Genomic DNA, 15855 nt, shown 5'->3' with positions numbered 1-15855 from the left:
GAGATATATCAAAAATCTGATGCGAATAGATCACTTGTCCTGTATTTGTTATTGCACAAATGCCACATTTCTTAATCGTTTAAATCGGATGCAGACTTGAATAAAGTTGTGGCAGCTGAAAATTTTTGAAAAGGATCTCAGATTGAATAGGCTAATTGATGAAAAAAGCCATTTCTATACACGACTGCATGATGAGATTTTTTTTAAAAAAGCCGACTTTACGACGGACGTATTTTATAATTTAATTTGACTGATTACTTTGAAACGTTATCGATTTCTGCGCGCGCACAATGTAAGCTCAAAACCTCTGAATTACCTTTGACATCTAATAATTAGGGAATCATACACGTTTTGAACTTCAACGCGTCAAACCCCTAGAATTTTGTACGGGGATCTATATTTTTGTTTGAATTCTCTATAAAAAAAACAACAAGTAAAAAGCAATCTGTCGTCAAAGTTTGAAAAATAATAAATAAATAAATAAAATAGTAATAATAAAGAGAGAGAGAGAGAGAGAGAGAGAGAGAGAGAGAGAAAGAAGAGATGATGAGACCCAAGGTGTCCGATTTAGATAGAAATGAAGGGTAAAACTGAAATATGAATAAAAACAGTGGTACGATATTTTTTTAATATTCAAGCTTCCCCTAAATCGCAGTACCTGCGAAATTAGTCATTAGCTAGTTGCGAATGCCAGTCGCGCGAGAGACTTGCAGGAACTTCCGAGGACGGGGAGTCGATGCATGGCTGAAGATCTAGTTGATTCATTCCTCTCTTCTCTATCCATCTGTCTATCTCCATTCACTGTCCATTGTTCGCTCATGTGTTCGTTTTTTAACCGGTTCGTTCGTTCGTTGCCGGAAAACGAAGAAGTCTCCTGATGATTCTAGTATCCTGTGTAACCTTTATTTACTGAACAGATAAATCATGCAATCTGTTTCACCGTTGTTTTACTTTGGTCCATGTCGGCTCTTCTTCAGTTTAGCTGTTCTCTCAGTTTTCCGAAAAAAACTGATATAGGAACACTAAGACGAATCGACACGATAGATTAAGGAATAACTGGACGGTCAACATAGGTTTTTGCGTCGATAGAATGAAGGGGTTTTACTTCTGTGTAGATCAACTTAAAACTTATTTTCCATCAGATCTCCAGTCAGACAGTAAATTTGAGTGTAAAACAACATTCGTTACGTGATGTGTGTATTTTGTTTACATTTTACGTGATGTATGTATTTTGTTTACATTTCAAAATCTGTTTTCGAACTTCTGCAGTTTACGCTTTTTTTTTATTTTTTTATTTTTTTATTTTTTATTTTTTTAATTTTTTTTGTGATTGGAAAACTTGCTTGCTGGTTCTCCTATCTTTCGAGATGTTCCTCTAGACTCGCTCGTTTCCCAGGGGCTTCTCTTCTCTTCTTTTCTCTTCTCTTCTCTTCTCTTCTCTTCTCTTCTCTTCTCCTTGTGTTTTTTCCATTCTTCTTCTCTTGCACTTTCTTGCCTTTCTTCTCTTTTCCTGGACGAATATAAACATCAATTTAAGTTACCAAATATTGTCGCATGATTACGTACTGTCGATTTAATCTCTGGTTTAATTCCAAAATCCCCTCAAGGTTTACTACTCAACTCCAATATTGCGGGAAAGCTGACATCTCGGCTACTACAAACACAACACCTATTGGTGAATAAATTCAAGGCTCAACAAGAAGTGGAAATTTGGTTGTATGACGACATCAAAAAAGACGCCAAATTGTGTTAAGCAAGCACGGTAGCTTAGGAAACAAGCATCCCAAAAATATTTTTCCTACTTGTAAGTTGTTTTTTTATACTGATTTTATCGCTTTATGTTGAACACCAAAGTTTTCTATTTAGCGATTATTGAGTACACGTCTAAAAGTAATAACAGTAATTCACCAAGATATTTTTAAAATCACCCAGAGTTGCACCTCTAAAGAAGCTAAAGCGTTTGGACATTATACTATTAGTCGGGTTCCCATGGAAATATGCTTTTATCAGTCGTATCAACAGCAGTTAAGAAATACTTTATTTCGTCGTTTTTTATATTGGGCTATATTGGGCTTGTCATATATATTTTTACGTAGAAAAGCAAAGCCGATGTCAGCCCTGTGTTGCTGTATGATTGAAGGTCTTTGGTTGCCGGGGATATAAATACTTTTCATTTCTCGAAATGTCTTCAGTCAGCAATCAACAGAAACGCTTTAGAATCTGGATAATATGTATCATGGAGAGAGAAAAATAAAATAAAAATAAAATAAAAAATATCAATCAGTTTTTAAATGTCAACGTGGTATAAAGTAATCCCACATGGACTGGAAAAGATCTTTCGATAAAGAATTAATATAGAGTCGTGGGAAAAAACTGTAAAGAAATAAAGATTTTAAGTGTTTTAGCTTTAATTCAATCGTATGAGAAACTACTACTTTCGGTTCCAAACGAAAGGCAGATATATAAATATTCTTCTTGCTTATCTTCAAGTGGAGGATAAATCATTGAGAACATTTGTCAAGCTTTACAGAAAAAACTGAATGTCTTAAAAAATTTTTTGACGAACTGCTTGTGATGGTGCTGAGATCTGCCAAACCGTTTGCAATCATGCACGACGAGTACGGATTGGGTTTATTAATGCCTCCTTCAGCGCTTCTTCCGTCCCCCTTCCCTAGGCTTTCTTCCCTTCTCCCCTTCCTCACTTCCCCCCTAATTCCCCCTTCTCCCTTCCCCCTTCCCCCTTCCCCTTCCCCCTTCCCCTCTTTCCCCCTTCCCTCCTTTTCCGTCCTTCCCCCCTTCCCTCCTTCCCCCCTTTCCCCCTTCCCTCCTTCCCTCCTTCCCTCCTTCCCTCCTTCCCTCCTGTCCTCCTTCCCGAGACTTCAAATTATTTGAACGTAACCCCGCCACTCTATGCTTTATAATTTTTGTACGTTTGCTCCCTCATCCCATAGTTCAAGATGGCCGTCGTATCAGTAAAATGCTTAAGGTCTATTGGCAAGTAGCAAAAGTGCAGCTAAGAGACAGCTAAGATGCATGAACTAAAGTTTCTAGAGTGAATTAAAAAATAGTAACAACAGAAGTCTGTAACTCAAATGATGGACTTATGGTAACGATCAATTTAATTCTCAGCAAATATGGCCTCTTTTTTACAGCTTTCCATGTTTGCGCTGCTCGCGCTTTTTTTATTTTTTTTTATTTATTTTTATTTTTTTATCACAAAAAGGGTAAACTTCCACGCAAACGGCAAAACTATGACCCCTCTTTTTTGTTTACTCAATTTCCCTCCAGTATGATGTACTTTCGTCAAGTGCAAATCTAAAAAAAAAATCTGACGATGGGATATTTTGCCCATGATGATCTTTGATCGTCACCCCAAACTTGCATATAAAGTGTACGTCACGTCCCACACGGAAAAGAGTAACTTTTAGACTCTTAGTCATCATCGACAGAATCGGTTAGTTGGTCTGCTGGTCATAGCAAGGGGTTAATCAACTACGGTCTAGGGGCCGACTAACCTCTCCCTTAGGCTTCGGCCGAGCTTCCTGATCAGTCTGTAAATCCCGGATAGCGGTGTTGGGGCCGAAATCTCCAGCATAGCCGTAAATGCTTCGCGCTGCCATACGACGGTTCAGCAATCGATGTCTGGAAGTATGGTCCTAGTTAGTCAATCAATAAAGTTAAAAATTATATATTACAAATTTAGTTTTCCTAGTAGAAATCATTTAAAAGAAAGAGGAATTCTACAAGTAGCAATATTGAAATATTTTGGCGGGCAAAAAGCTTAAGAAATATAATTGTAAACGGAAACATTCAAAGTTTTGCTTGCGTTTCCTTAAACAGACCAGATATGTTCTCTCATATTTTACACAAAGCTTTACTACTGAACAGACAATAATGATTAGTCAAATGATTTCCTTGTCAGCCGTTCTGAATTTGTTGACTTTATTTGGGATCTTTTCAAGTACAGTGACAGCTGTTTACACATCATGGCTGCTCGTGGACAATGAAAATAGCTCATAAGTGAATTCTAAGAAATCAATGGTGTATGTTTTAAGTTATTACAGAAACTGAAGACTGATCTGAACAAAAAAATGAACAACTTGAAGAAACAATTTGGCAAAGACTGAGTAGAAGAAGAAGAAGAAGAAGAAGAAGAAGAAGAAGAAGAAGAAGAAGAAGAAGAAGAAGAAGAAGAAGAAGAAGAAGAAGAAGAAGTAGAAGAAGAAGAAGAATTTAAGAGATTCAAAATGAAAGGCTATACTACTTTTATTTGTCTTCGCATATTAGGCCGAGCAGTTGAAGTGGAAACAAAACAATTTTGAAAAGCAAAGTACACAACGAGCAAAACTTCAAGATGCACTTAAGTTCCTGATTTTTCTTTCACTACAGTGGGGCACAGATATAAGAACTTGAACTCATGATTACTTAATACTTGATCAAAGATTACGAGATCTTCTGATAAAAAAAATGGCTGAATCAGTAGAAAAATACCAAGTAGCAAGCTTTTAAACTATCTCTTCCGAGATCAACGTGTAAAGCTGCCGAAGTAGTTGCTATTCAAAAACTTTGTCTTCGCGGCACAAAATTTTGAGTCGCTTTAAATGACATTAGCAACCAAAAATATCACCAATAATTGCGTGTGCACGTATATGTTTTCAATAAACAAACAAAGTTAATTTTGGAATCCAACCACATAAGAATAACAATGCATTTGTCAGGCGGTCTATGATCCCATGTTTGCGTTGCTTGTAATTTTGGAACTGCCTGCTCCTGCTTCTGCCCCTCAGTTCTCGAACGGTGGAATCATAGCTTTTCCAAATCATCATTGTCGCTAGTGATATCGATATTTAAGTAATCAGATCTCGGAGAAGAAGATAGGTGAGCCTTCAAAGTCAGGTAGTAGGCATCTACTATCGTCTATCTGTTATTTAAGTCCATCAAAGGGGGGACCCATCACAGATAGACTATATTGCAGCTCCATATTGTATTATTTTGGGTTTTACCATGGATGATTTTGAAAACTCGATTCTAGCTCTCGGAGAAGGAAACTTCATAAACATAAAGATAGACTGATTAGTGAACATTTCCAATTCTTTCCTTAAGTTTGATATTATAACCCAGTGCGACTAGCTTGGAGTATATTCCATTACGATCATTAATTATTAATGCGTCTTTTTTTGAGACCAAATTATTATTGATTTACTCAACTTTTCGTTTACAAATTCTTTCGAGTTCCAATATCCACACTATTATGACGAACACCTTGAATTATCAATCTATCTTTTTTTTAAACCAAATTGTTATTGATTTACTCAACTTTTTGTTTACGATTTGTTCGAGTCCTCATATTCACTTTGATTGTTCATGTGCAAATTAACGAACACCTCAATGTACACAATCAAGTATCGCTTTCTTTTGCCTCAATTCTCTTTAACAGCTGAAATAACTGAAATTATAAATTAGCGTGATGTTGCGAAGATTGGGAAAAGAAAAACAATTACGAAGCTAGGAGAACTGCAGTGCATTTAGGTATGTACACTGTTGATTTGTTCTTCATTAATGAGGAAAAAATTTTCAGTCTATCTGGACGTGTCGAGCGAACAGAATTCAAGTGAACTCGAAGAATTTTGCCCTGTTGATACACTGTTGTGTTTTATAGTTCGTTTTTTAGATTTAAAAGCCACACGTTGGACAGCGACAGAGGACTGATTTTCAATGCACAATCAAACCAACCTTGACCTTCTGTCCCACGAACGAATCATCGAGAGCGTGTTGTTATTCTTATTAATGATCATATCATCATTTTTCAACATCACAACATGTGTCATCATCGCAAGAAACAAATTCCTGAAAAGCCGACCAGCAAATTTGTTCGTTGCGAACCTTTGTTTATCAAACATGGTGTTGACGCTGTTCGTAATTCCGTTCAGCCTCGCTACATTGTTACGGGACCAACACAGAACTTTCGCAGGATCTGCAGCTTGTACGGTGAGTAAGGATAAGAGACGTTAATAACATTACTGCAAATCCATATTTACTCATAAGTCCGGTAAATAAAATATCAGGTTTAGGGATCAGTAGTTTCTTTATTTGATCTGCAGTGCACGCACATATTTTCACACATTAAGCGATTATTGGACGAGGTTGAGCAAAATATCGTAATTTGTTAGTGGCGAGGGATCAATTATTTGCCGATGCAAAAGCTGGCAGAAACACTTCCATATTACGATATTCTGTGTTTGACGAGTTTAGTAAATGTTTTATCATTCAAATATTTTTCCCGTTTTTTGTTTGTGCTTTATGGAATTTGGTTTCTTTTGCTATCTATTAAACATACCAAGTCCAAGGAAGATCGAAGCGAGCCATTTTAATAAAAGCAAAGTTACTGCGCATGAGCAGACTATTAGTTCTTTACAGGAAGAGGTTCTCTTGTTTGCAATTATCACGGCCTGTCAAAAAGACGGAAAAAATAATTTGAATTATAAAAACGCTTATATATTCGTGCCCGCACTTCTCTGGAGGAATAATATATAACATGGGCGGAACCATAAAAACCATATTTAAGATCCAATTGACGAATTTATTTCTGTTGTAATCATGAGTGAACTCAACATGATAAATGCATTGCCTGCTTTAAAAAAAAAACAAACGAAAAAAACCCAAAAGAAACAAAAACAAAAAAAAAACAAAAAATAAAATAATAAAACACTACACTTACAATCGCTATGAAAACAATGACATATACGAGCTTATTTTTGTTGTATTTTAAATTGACCAAAGTAGTCGATAAACATATTCCACTTAAGCATCTAATTAAAAAAAACATCAAAAACTTATCTAAACTGTGGATTTACCCCAGCTATTAGAAACTCGATCAGTATTAAGAATCGAATAACTTATACAAAAATGTATGCGCACTAAATCTATGTATTATCATGGAAAATTTAAAATTTACCGAAATATATAGAAACAGTACAAATTATAACATAGCCACGATATAACGCTATGTTGTTGCAAAAACCTGAGATGTATGGTGTTAGAGGAATAGTAAATGACTGGTTTCGATCATACTTGTGCAATAGGAAGCCGAATATGTTGTTATAGGGAATACGAAATCAGAATCACTTCAAATCACTTGTGGGGTTCCACAAGGCTTAATATTGGGGCCTCTTCTCTTCTTGCTTTACATTAATGATTTTCACAATTCTTGTAGAATTACTTGACTTTCACCTTTTTGTAGATGACTGTTATTTTTTATTTTTTTTTTTGCTAATAAAAGGCTATTAAATTTACCTTTTGAAACAACTGTAAACAGTTAATAGCTTTCTGTCCATAATTGTCTCTGTGCCAATAAACTGGTTCTAAATATAGAAAAATCTAACATTGTTATATTCAATCCTTCGCAAAAGAAATCATCTTATCAATTTGCTTATCTTACCAAGAGTAAAATACTAAGTACCTTGGTGTGATTACTGACAGTCACCTAAACTGGAAAGCTCAAATTGCAATTGTTTACTTTTAATTAAAATTAAAAAGTTAAATCGAATATATATTGGAGCACTCTCTAAGCTCAGGCATTTTTTAAATTCTTCAAAACCTACCTGCGTGTTAATGATTTTTTGTGGTAAAAACAAATCGAGGTCACTTTTCTATGGTCTGTACTCTTATCGAACTCGTGGTTCCACTTGAGTTTGGATCATATGCTGACGCCATTCCATGTTCGATAAGAGTACAGACTATAGAAAATGGACCTCGATTTGCTAAATTGACCAAACAAAATCGTAATGTAATATTATAATTTGCCAACTGTCTCGTTTAGCCTATAGCTATTACAGCTGGCTTGTACCAATTTTTTGTAGTTTAGTATTCTTCGATTGCACGTTACGTCATCGCGGCCATGTTAGTGCCATCAATATGTAATTTTGCAAATTTGGTATTAAAATAAAGATTGAGTAATTGAATACCTGAATACGTATTTTTTTCCCTGTAGGTAAATGGATTTTTAAGCGTTGCAGCATGTTCAGCTATCGTAATGACTCTCTGTTGTATCAGCATTGATCGTTACATTGCTGTCAATAAACCAACCAAATATCGCACCATCCTGACCTCAAGACGTGCCGTGTACATGATCTTGGTGGCTTGGTTCCAGGCTCTACTCTATGCCTCATTCCCAGTACTCGGCTGGTCCCACTATGAATATCATCCGGGGACTTTACATTGTTCACCCGCTTGGACATCAAACTGTTCTCTGTACATATTCCTTTCAATTACAGCATTCGCTCTTCCGTTGGCCGTCATGTTTGTCACTTATATCAAGATATTTCGAGTGATTCGGAAACATTCCAGAAGAATCAATATACTTAAACTCGGCTCAGCATCCTTTCATGTAAATACTGTGCTTAGCATGACTCAAGAAGAAGATTCACGAAGCCCTGATGTGCAAAATTCATCTCTGGATTCCCCGGCTGCAAATAATACGAATGTGTTACAGGATGAATCAAGTGAATGCCCCTTAACATATAGTGCTAGTGTCACGCAAGAAGCAGGAAATATGTCACTCTTTTTGAAACCCGATCGCGATGAATTTCTGTTAACAAATGACAACCGAATTTCTTCTTCTTTTGAAGACCCTTCCAAGCAGATTCTTTCTCCCTGTGATTTGTTCGAAGAAGCCCTCCCCCCACGTGCAAACGATGAACCAACGCCTTCGGTACTTACTGACCAGCAGTCAGTTCCTAAAAAGCGGAGCATGCGCAGAATGTTACAAAACTTTGGATCCAATCTTCGATCCAGAAAACGAGATGAGGCACAATTACCGAGAGAATACAAGATTGCAAGGACAGGATTTTTGCTTTTGATATTATATCTTGTTTTATGGCTGCCATACTTAGTGGTCAACGCTTGTACTACTAAAATACGAGCTCCTGATTTTGTTTTCCACGTGGCAATGTGGCTGGTTTACATGAATGGAGTTGCTAACCCAGTGGCTTATGCCTTTACCAATAAGAGGGTCAAGACAAAGTTTAGGCAAATATTTCATAAGATGTTCGGCTTTTTTTCAAGATGCCGTTAGAGCAGGAATGTAGGGGCGCAATAGACTATTTTCGAGCTCCAAATTACCCTTGCGAGTGCTTTGACTTCACACCAGGGGAAAATTACTAGGGGTATAACTCTCAATAAATCCTTGTCCATTAGATTGCTAGCTAGGCTAAAAATAACCCGCGCGCTGATTGGTTGGTGGCTGTGATGTCGTCTTTGTAATATGCGTTCTTGGCTAACTTTACGGAACTAGCGGTAACCTGAACATTACGTGTAATACGTAAAGCTTTGATTAAATGTCCTTAAATATTTACTTTGAATTTGATGCACTCGTAAATTGAATGCAAACATCGTTTTCCTCACTATCAGTAATTCCTATTTTATGAGTAACAATGTCAGTTTTTTCGTTGCTATCCAAGTCTTCAGTATCCTCATTAGTGTCCTCACATGAATTATCATCATCTTCAGTGTCCTCGCGTGAAGTACCATCTTCTTCATGATCTTCCTTTGTTGTACTTGTCGTAGTATTTAAAAGCTACATAGACAGCCAAGCATTTATTACTTGGACTTTCTCACTTTTGTACATTTTGAGCTTGAGCAAAAGTTGTGCTTTTTAAAAAAAAGGTCCAAGACTGCAACCCTCTGCTTCTTAAGAGCGGGGATCAGTAAATGTCGACCAGAGGTGTGCAAAATGAAAAAATCGAAAATTCCCAAAATATTTCCAAAGATAGGTTTTGGTGAGTTAGTAATGGAAAAAATATAGAAATGTTCACAGGATTTTTGGTTTTCGCGAAAGACGGCGTTTACTATACGACAGCTTCACACCCGCTTTACGCCTGCCTCAGACCGGTATTAATTAGAAAATCCATAAAAAATTGAGGAAAGAATATATTTCGCCACTAAACCCCGAATTGTATAGAGGAATAACTTCTTAGTTATTTTGCTTAGTTTCATTGATTTTAATTAAATTCTCAATATTTTCAGAATTTTTAAATATATTTGTATTTCTGTTCCGTTTCGGCATGTCAAATTGAACGCTAAATCGAAAGGCTGAAAAAGGGCATTGCTACATGCCCTGAGGTTATAAAGCTATATTCCCTTGAAAGAATGATGTTTCTTCTTAGAGAAAACGTAATAAAATTTTTGGGCTACTGAAACAACGAATTTTCAGCGCCCTTTTTCTGAGCCTACCTGACGTCCAAAACAGTCACTTTATCACGGTCACGCGATACGCTAAATTAACTAAGCGCGAGAAATAAAAATTATCCGACTAAATTTGCCTCAGTCAAATGATCTAAAATAAAGATATTCAACCCTTTCTAACATATCATTACTTGACCAAGTGAAATTGGAAGCTTTTAGATGCTGTTTGATGCCGAAACACCTAAATTAGTCTACTATAGTCATTATATTATTCCCTCGATATATGTCGATGATTTAGTAAAACTTCTTTTTTTCCTGAAATGCTCCACATCAGTTTTCCAAATCAATTTGTGAGATTTATGATGTTAATAAGAAAAGGCATAACATATTTATGATGTATGTGGTACCTTTTGGAGTGGTTCATTGTCATGAAAAACTTCATAAAGACTGGAACGGTCAAAAGTGATGCACATCGTACAAGTCCCATGGCGTCGATTGCGTTACACACAGGCAGCCCAAAACGTATTGGAAAAAAAAATTGTTTTTGAACAAAGATTTTTCTTTTATCCCTGTTTCCAAACTAGACAAGCTTATGACCATTTAAAATAAAAACTTGTACTTTTCGAAACTATTTAGTGAGTGTAAATGAAACTGTTCCTTACCGACATAATATAATAAATTGCTTTCAAGTAAGTTTTTTGGTTTGTTTGTTTTATACCAAGTATCAAAAACATCAAACAAGAAAACAAAGCTTTACATGTAATTTGTTGAACCATAAATCGATTTTTTATTCATTTGTTTATATTTTTTAACAAACTTTGTTCAAAGTTGACGCTCGGCTTGGTTATTTCCTGGATGATAATGAGCAATATTGGACGATATCGAGCAAAATATCGTGGGTTTCTAGTGGCAAGCGAGAAATTATTTGCTGATGCCAAAAACTAAATGTTTTATCATTCAAATTATTCCTTCCGTTTTCTTTTCGTTGTTCGCCGGTTTTTTTGCTATCTGTCAAACATACCAGCGAAGCGAGCCATGTTGACAAATGCAACGTTACTGCGCATGTGTAAATTATTATTTGCGGGAAAAAGCTTTGCACCGAAATGCGCATGAGCAGAATATCCTTTGTAGACAGTCATTTGCAGTTATCTCGGCCAATCAAAACGAAGGTAAAAATAATTCGAATGATTTTAATAACTTAAAACTGTTGTGCTTATTTGTGTCGCTATTGAAAACCAGGCCTTACCAGGCTCGTGAACGGATGTATATTCACATTCGTTGTATAGTTTTTGTGACTCATACATATGGCCGTTAGTACTGTATAACAGGTTCTAAATTCTTTTGAGTTCCTCTTTCATTGAGTTCTCCCGTCTCTTTAGCCTTCCTTTCCACCACAAGAACATGCTTGCACAAGCTCAGAAATCAAGTTAATGTAAGGAGCTTTTCGTTTTTCAGGAAGATCATCAACTTGTAAATCAAAATATTCGCAAATATGGCGCAAAAGAGCTACACTGAGCTTTTTGAGTTTATCTTTTGTATATATATCACAAAGGTTATAGGCATCATAAATAACTGGATGAATCATCTGACACTCACTGAGAATATGATCTCGAGCAGATGTGTAAGCACTCTGGTCTTCACTGGCTTTATCGTCTGTGGTAATTGTGGCTCCTACCTGAGCTGTGTCTCCCTGTTTTATTTTGGCTGCCTTTCTGGAAAAGTATGATTTTACTTGCTGTGAGGACAAGAACTCTTCATATTTGAAACGACGACCTCCATTTTCCGTCTTGGCGTGTCTCATGTCGCGTGCTACTTGTTCGGGATCGGCTTTCAGCCCAGTCTCTTGGCTAATTGCAAACTTTTCATCCAAATAACTTTTCTGAATAACATTGAATCGCTTGCCACTACTAGACGTTTTCAAGGCCCAGCCTTTTGCAAAGACTTTCCTGTATTTACGCATGCAACGCTTGTATTCCTTTTGCTGGTGAAGGTGAAGCGTAAGCATGTCGCCATTGCTCAATAAAAGTCTACATCGTTTGCAATTAGCTGAAAATATAAACACAAACCCCGTCGTTAGAGGCTAAATACAGATACATCATGTTTTCATAGTTGACAAATGCAACGAACCAGTTGACACTCTACTTCCTACCTTCCCTTCCCTTCCCAACCCTTCCCTTCCCTTTCCTTCCCTTTCCTCCCTTTTCCTTATTCTCCCTTCCCTCCCATCCCCTCCCCTACCTCCCTTTCCCTTCCATTCCCTCCCCTTCACTCCCCTTCCCTTCCCTTTTTCATAGCTCAAATAATGAAATAAGATATAAACTAGATATTAGAACGCACTAGATATAATAAATTATCGTAGTGTTTACCTGCTCTGGCGAGGACAAGATCTGCCTCCGTCTTTAGATGTAAGTCCGCAGAAGTATTGAAGGTTTTCAAGTGGCCTTTAATATCTTTCTTGCAGTTGCCCAGTGACACGAACTCAGTATTACTGGGATTAAATTTACTGGAACCACACAGACCACGAACAAACGCAGAGTAGCCGCACGACGCCATGTAATGCGTAAGTCATTTCAATGTAGAGAAGGTTTTGGTGAAGGAAAAATTCGACAGCAGCTCATTATGCAGTGTTAAAAACAGTTTGATTGACACTCAGAGAGTTCCGAAAAGTAAAATTTTATTGTTATATTTTAAGTAAACATAAATTTATATTATCTAGTTTTCAAAAAAAGAAAAAAATAAGGAATGAAAAGTCAATTTATGGTACAACAAATTACATGTAAGACTTTGTTTTCTTGTTTGATGTTTTTGATACTTGGTATAAAACAAACAAACCAAAAAACTTACTTGAAAGCAATTTATTATATTATGTCGGTAAGGAACAGTTTCATTTACACTCACTAAATAGTTTCGAAAAGTACAAGTTTTTATTTTAAATGAACATAAGCTTGTCTAGTTTGGAAACAGGGATAAAAGAAAAATCTTTGTTCAAAAACAATTTTTTTTCCAATACGTTTTGGGCTGCCTGTGTGTAACGCAATCGACGCCATGGGACTTGTACGATGTGCATCATGTTTGACCGTTCCAGTCTTTATGAAGTTTTTCATGACAATGAACCACTCCAAAAGGTACCACATACATCATAAATATGTTATGCCTTTTCTTATTAACATCATAAATCTCACAAATTGATTTGGAAAACTGATGTGGAGCATTTCAGGAAAAAAAGAAGTTTTACTAAATCATCGACATATATCGAGGGATTAATATAATGACTATAGTAGACTAATTTAGGTGTTTCGGCATCAAACAGCATCTAAAAGCTTCCAATTTCACTTGGTCAAGTAATGATATGTTAGAAAAGGTTGAATATCTTTATTTTAGATCATTTGACTGAGGCAAATTTAGTCGGATAATTTTTATTTCTCGCGCTTAGTTATTAGCGTATCGCGTGACCGTGACAAAGTGACTGTTTTGGACGTCAGGTAGGCTCAGAAAAAGGGCGCTGAAAATTCGTTGTTTCAGTAGCCCAAAAATTTTATTACGTTTTCTCTAAGAAGAAACATCATTCTTTCAAGGGAATATAGCTTTATAACCTCGGGGCATGTAGCAATGCCCTTTTTCAGCCTTTCGATTTAGCGTTCAATTTGACATGCCGAAACGGAACAGAAATACAAATATATTTAAAAATTCTGAAAATATTGAGAATTTAATTAAAATCAATGAAAGTAAGCAAAATTACTAAGAAGTTATTCCTCTATACAATTCGGGGATTAGTAGCGAAATATATTCTTTCCTCAATTTTTTATGGATTTTCTAATTAATACCGGTCTGAGGCAGGCGTAAAGCGGGTGTGAAGCTGTCGAATAGAAAACGCCGTCTTTCGCGAAAACCAAAAATCCTGTGAACATTTCTATATTTTTTCCATTACTAACTCACCAAAACCTATCTTTGGAAATATTTTGGGAATTTTCGATTTTTTCATTTTGCACACCTCTGGTCGACATTTACTGATCCCCGCTCTTCAAAACCTTTGAAGATGCATGAGGTTTAATCGCAAGAAAAGTCCTGAATAGAAGCCAATTCTTCGATTGCACGTTACGTCATCGCGGCCTCTCCTGGAGCGTTGGTGCCATTTAACAAAGTATTTCTCATTAGCATCCATTGTTAACAGCACCACCATGGCCGCCATGCTTTTGTCTTTTAACTCTCTTGGGAAATGCTTGCAACCCATCAATAGACCAAGAATACTGAAGAATGCCTTGAATACAGCTTGGAATACGATCTAGACTTTTGAATTTTCGTTATGATTTGGATCTCCAAACCAATCAAAACTCATTTTTTTCATTTTTTTTAGCCTGCGTAAGTCACATTCCCAGCGGTCCTGCGCGATCGTAAAAGCTGTGAAACCGAGATTTTCCTGTATACAATATATATACTTACATACGTACGCGGGTACTCCAATATATATGCCTCTTCGGATTTCGGCCTCTGGGCCCGGCAACTCTACGGGGGCATAAGCCTGAATCGCTTTCTGCCCCCGCTAGCTCCGCCGTCTTTTTTGAAAAAAGTCATTTCAGGCGAGACCATCATACAGGCCTTTTAGTCAAAACAAATAACATTGACGAATGATTCTAAAGATAGCATCAAATAGTGCTCATGATGCTCATGCTTGTAATGATAGAGACCTTTAACACCTTGGACAGTTATTCGTATGTCTCTATCATTGCAAGCTCACCGTTCGTCTCGCTGCGATGCAAAGGCACGGCTACCTTTCAAGATGGCGCACGGAACTGTAAATGGCACTATTCGTAGAAAAAACGACAAATTAAAATTCACTCCTACAAGGAATTTCCTCTTTTTCTCAGACGGACGAAAATAAATCGTAAAATTCTGGCCCTTTCCTTTCGAATATCAGAAAGATATTCCAGTGGGTGGTTCTTAATGTATTCAAGATTATTTCAGCAAAGTTCCAGCTCGAATGAAAGAGTTTTAATTTTGGAGCGATTTTCGTCCAAGTGGCCCTTTAAGATACACAAGGATAAGAACATGATATGCTGTTCCTATGCTTTCTACTACATGTGAGGGAAAAACAACGCCAAATATTTGTTTTCATTCAAACTAAACTTTCGAAGAAAACTCGACTTTTAGAAGTTATTTCATGACAAAAATAGTTGTAAAATCAGATAAATTCTCTTATTAACTATTTGTTTTACAAAGTAGAGTAATAAAAATAAGTTATAAGTATTAGCTATGGACCCACTCGAGATCTTAGGCAATCTAACGCGCATCAAGTAACAGGATAAATTCACGAGTATTAGGACCTTTATCACACGGCGGCCATGTTTATATATACTCATTAGAATAATCATTGTTATATACCAACCATCAACTCTAGTACTCTAATTGGGCGAGAGGGTATCACGTGAACGTGAACAAGTTTCGATGTTTCGCACTTGAAATCGAGGCTACGTGTGAAGGAACCTATTGTTCAAAATCAACCATGGCTGCCGCGTTGAAAGGGTCCCATACGGAGATTTAACGCGTACTTAACAATTTATATTTGCGCACATGCTCAACAAGGAATCTAGGCCCAAATTCAATTTGATTGCAAATTTGCTGCGATAAAGTTTTAAAGATGATAAAAGCCAAGCTGAATTCAACATGACAACCACG

General features: G+C 36.6%; 1 protein-coding gene and 1 long non-coding RNA gene across 3 annotated transcripts; one reads left to right on the top strand and one right to left on the bottom strand.

Moving 5' to 3' along the window:
• Positions 1 to 619: 619 nt before the first annotated feature.
• LOC148910209 (uncharacterized) lies at positions 620 to 10798 on the bottom strand. The gene is made up of 2 exons (XR_016120111.1): positions 10590 to 10798; positions 620 to 1510 (listed from the first exon to the last, which is right to left on the bottom strand). It is a non-coding gene; the product is annotated as an uncharacterized LOC148910209 (long non-coding RNA).
• LOC116306697 (dopamine receptor D2.L) lies at positions 4589 to 9386 on the top strand. Of its 2 annotated transcripts, XM_031716782.2 has the most exons (4): positions 4589 to 4878; positions 5438 to 5529; positions 5660 to 5988; positions 7991 to 9386. In XM_031716782.2, the coding sequence occupies exons 3-4, from the start codon at positions 5716 to 5718 to the stop codon at positions 9071 to 9073; spliced, it is 1356 nt and encodes a 451-aa protein (XP_031572642.2). In that variant the 5' UTR covers positions 4589 to 4878; positions 5438 to 5529; positions 5660 to 5715; the 3' UTR covers positions 9074 to 9386. The 2 variants fall into 2 exon arrangements, with proteins under 2 accessions (XP_031572642.2, XP_088888181.1); XM_089032055.1 differs by lacking the exons at positions 4589 to 4878; positions 5438 to 5529 and having other exon boundaries at positions 5624 to 5988.
• Positions 10799 to 15855: the final 5057 nt, after the last annotated feature.

This window comes from Actinia tenebrosa, unplaced genomic scaffold (genome assembly GCF_029948245.1).
Source record: "Actinia tenebrosa isolate PJP-AT-01 unplaced genomic scaffold, QUT_ActTen_1.0 PGA_scaffold17__23_contigs__length_9995812, whole genome shotgun sequence".
Lineage (NCBI taxonomy): Eukaryota > Metazoa > Cnidaria > Anthozoa > Actiniaria > Actiniidae > Actinia > Actinia tenebrosa.
The sequence above is the reverse complement of the archived record's forward strand: the minus strand, read 5'-3'. Positions and strand labels throughout refer to the sequence as shown.

What these genes read in the sequence shown, in the direction of transcription:
- LOC116306697 (XM_031716782.2), top strand. Translation starts at nt 5,716, where the DNA reads ATGCACAATCAAACCAACCTTGACCTTCTGTCCCACGAACGAATCATC. An exon ending in CAGGATCTGCAGCTTGTACG is followed by an intron (nt 5,989 to 7,990) that starts GTGAGTAAGGAT and finishes TTTTCCCTGTAG; the next exon opens with GTAAATGGATTTTTAAGCGT.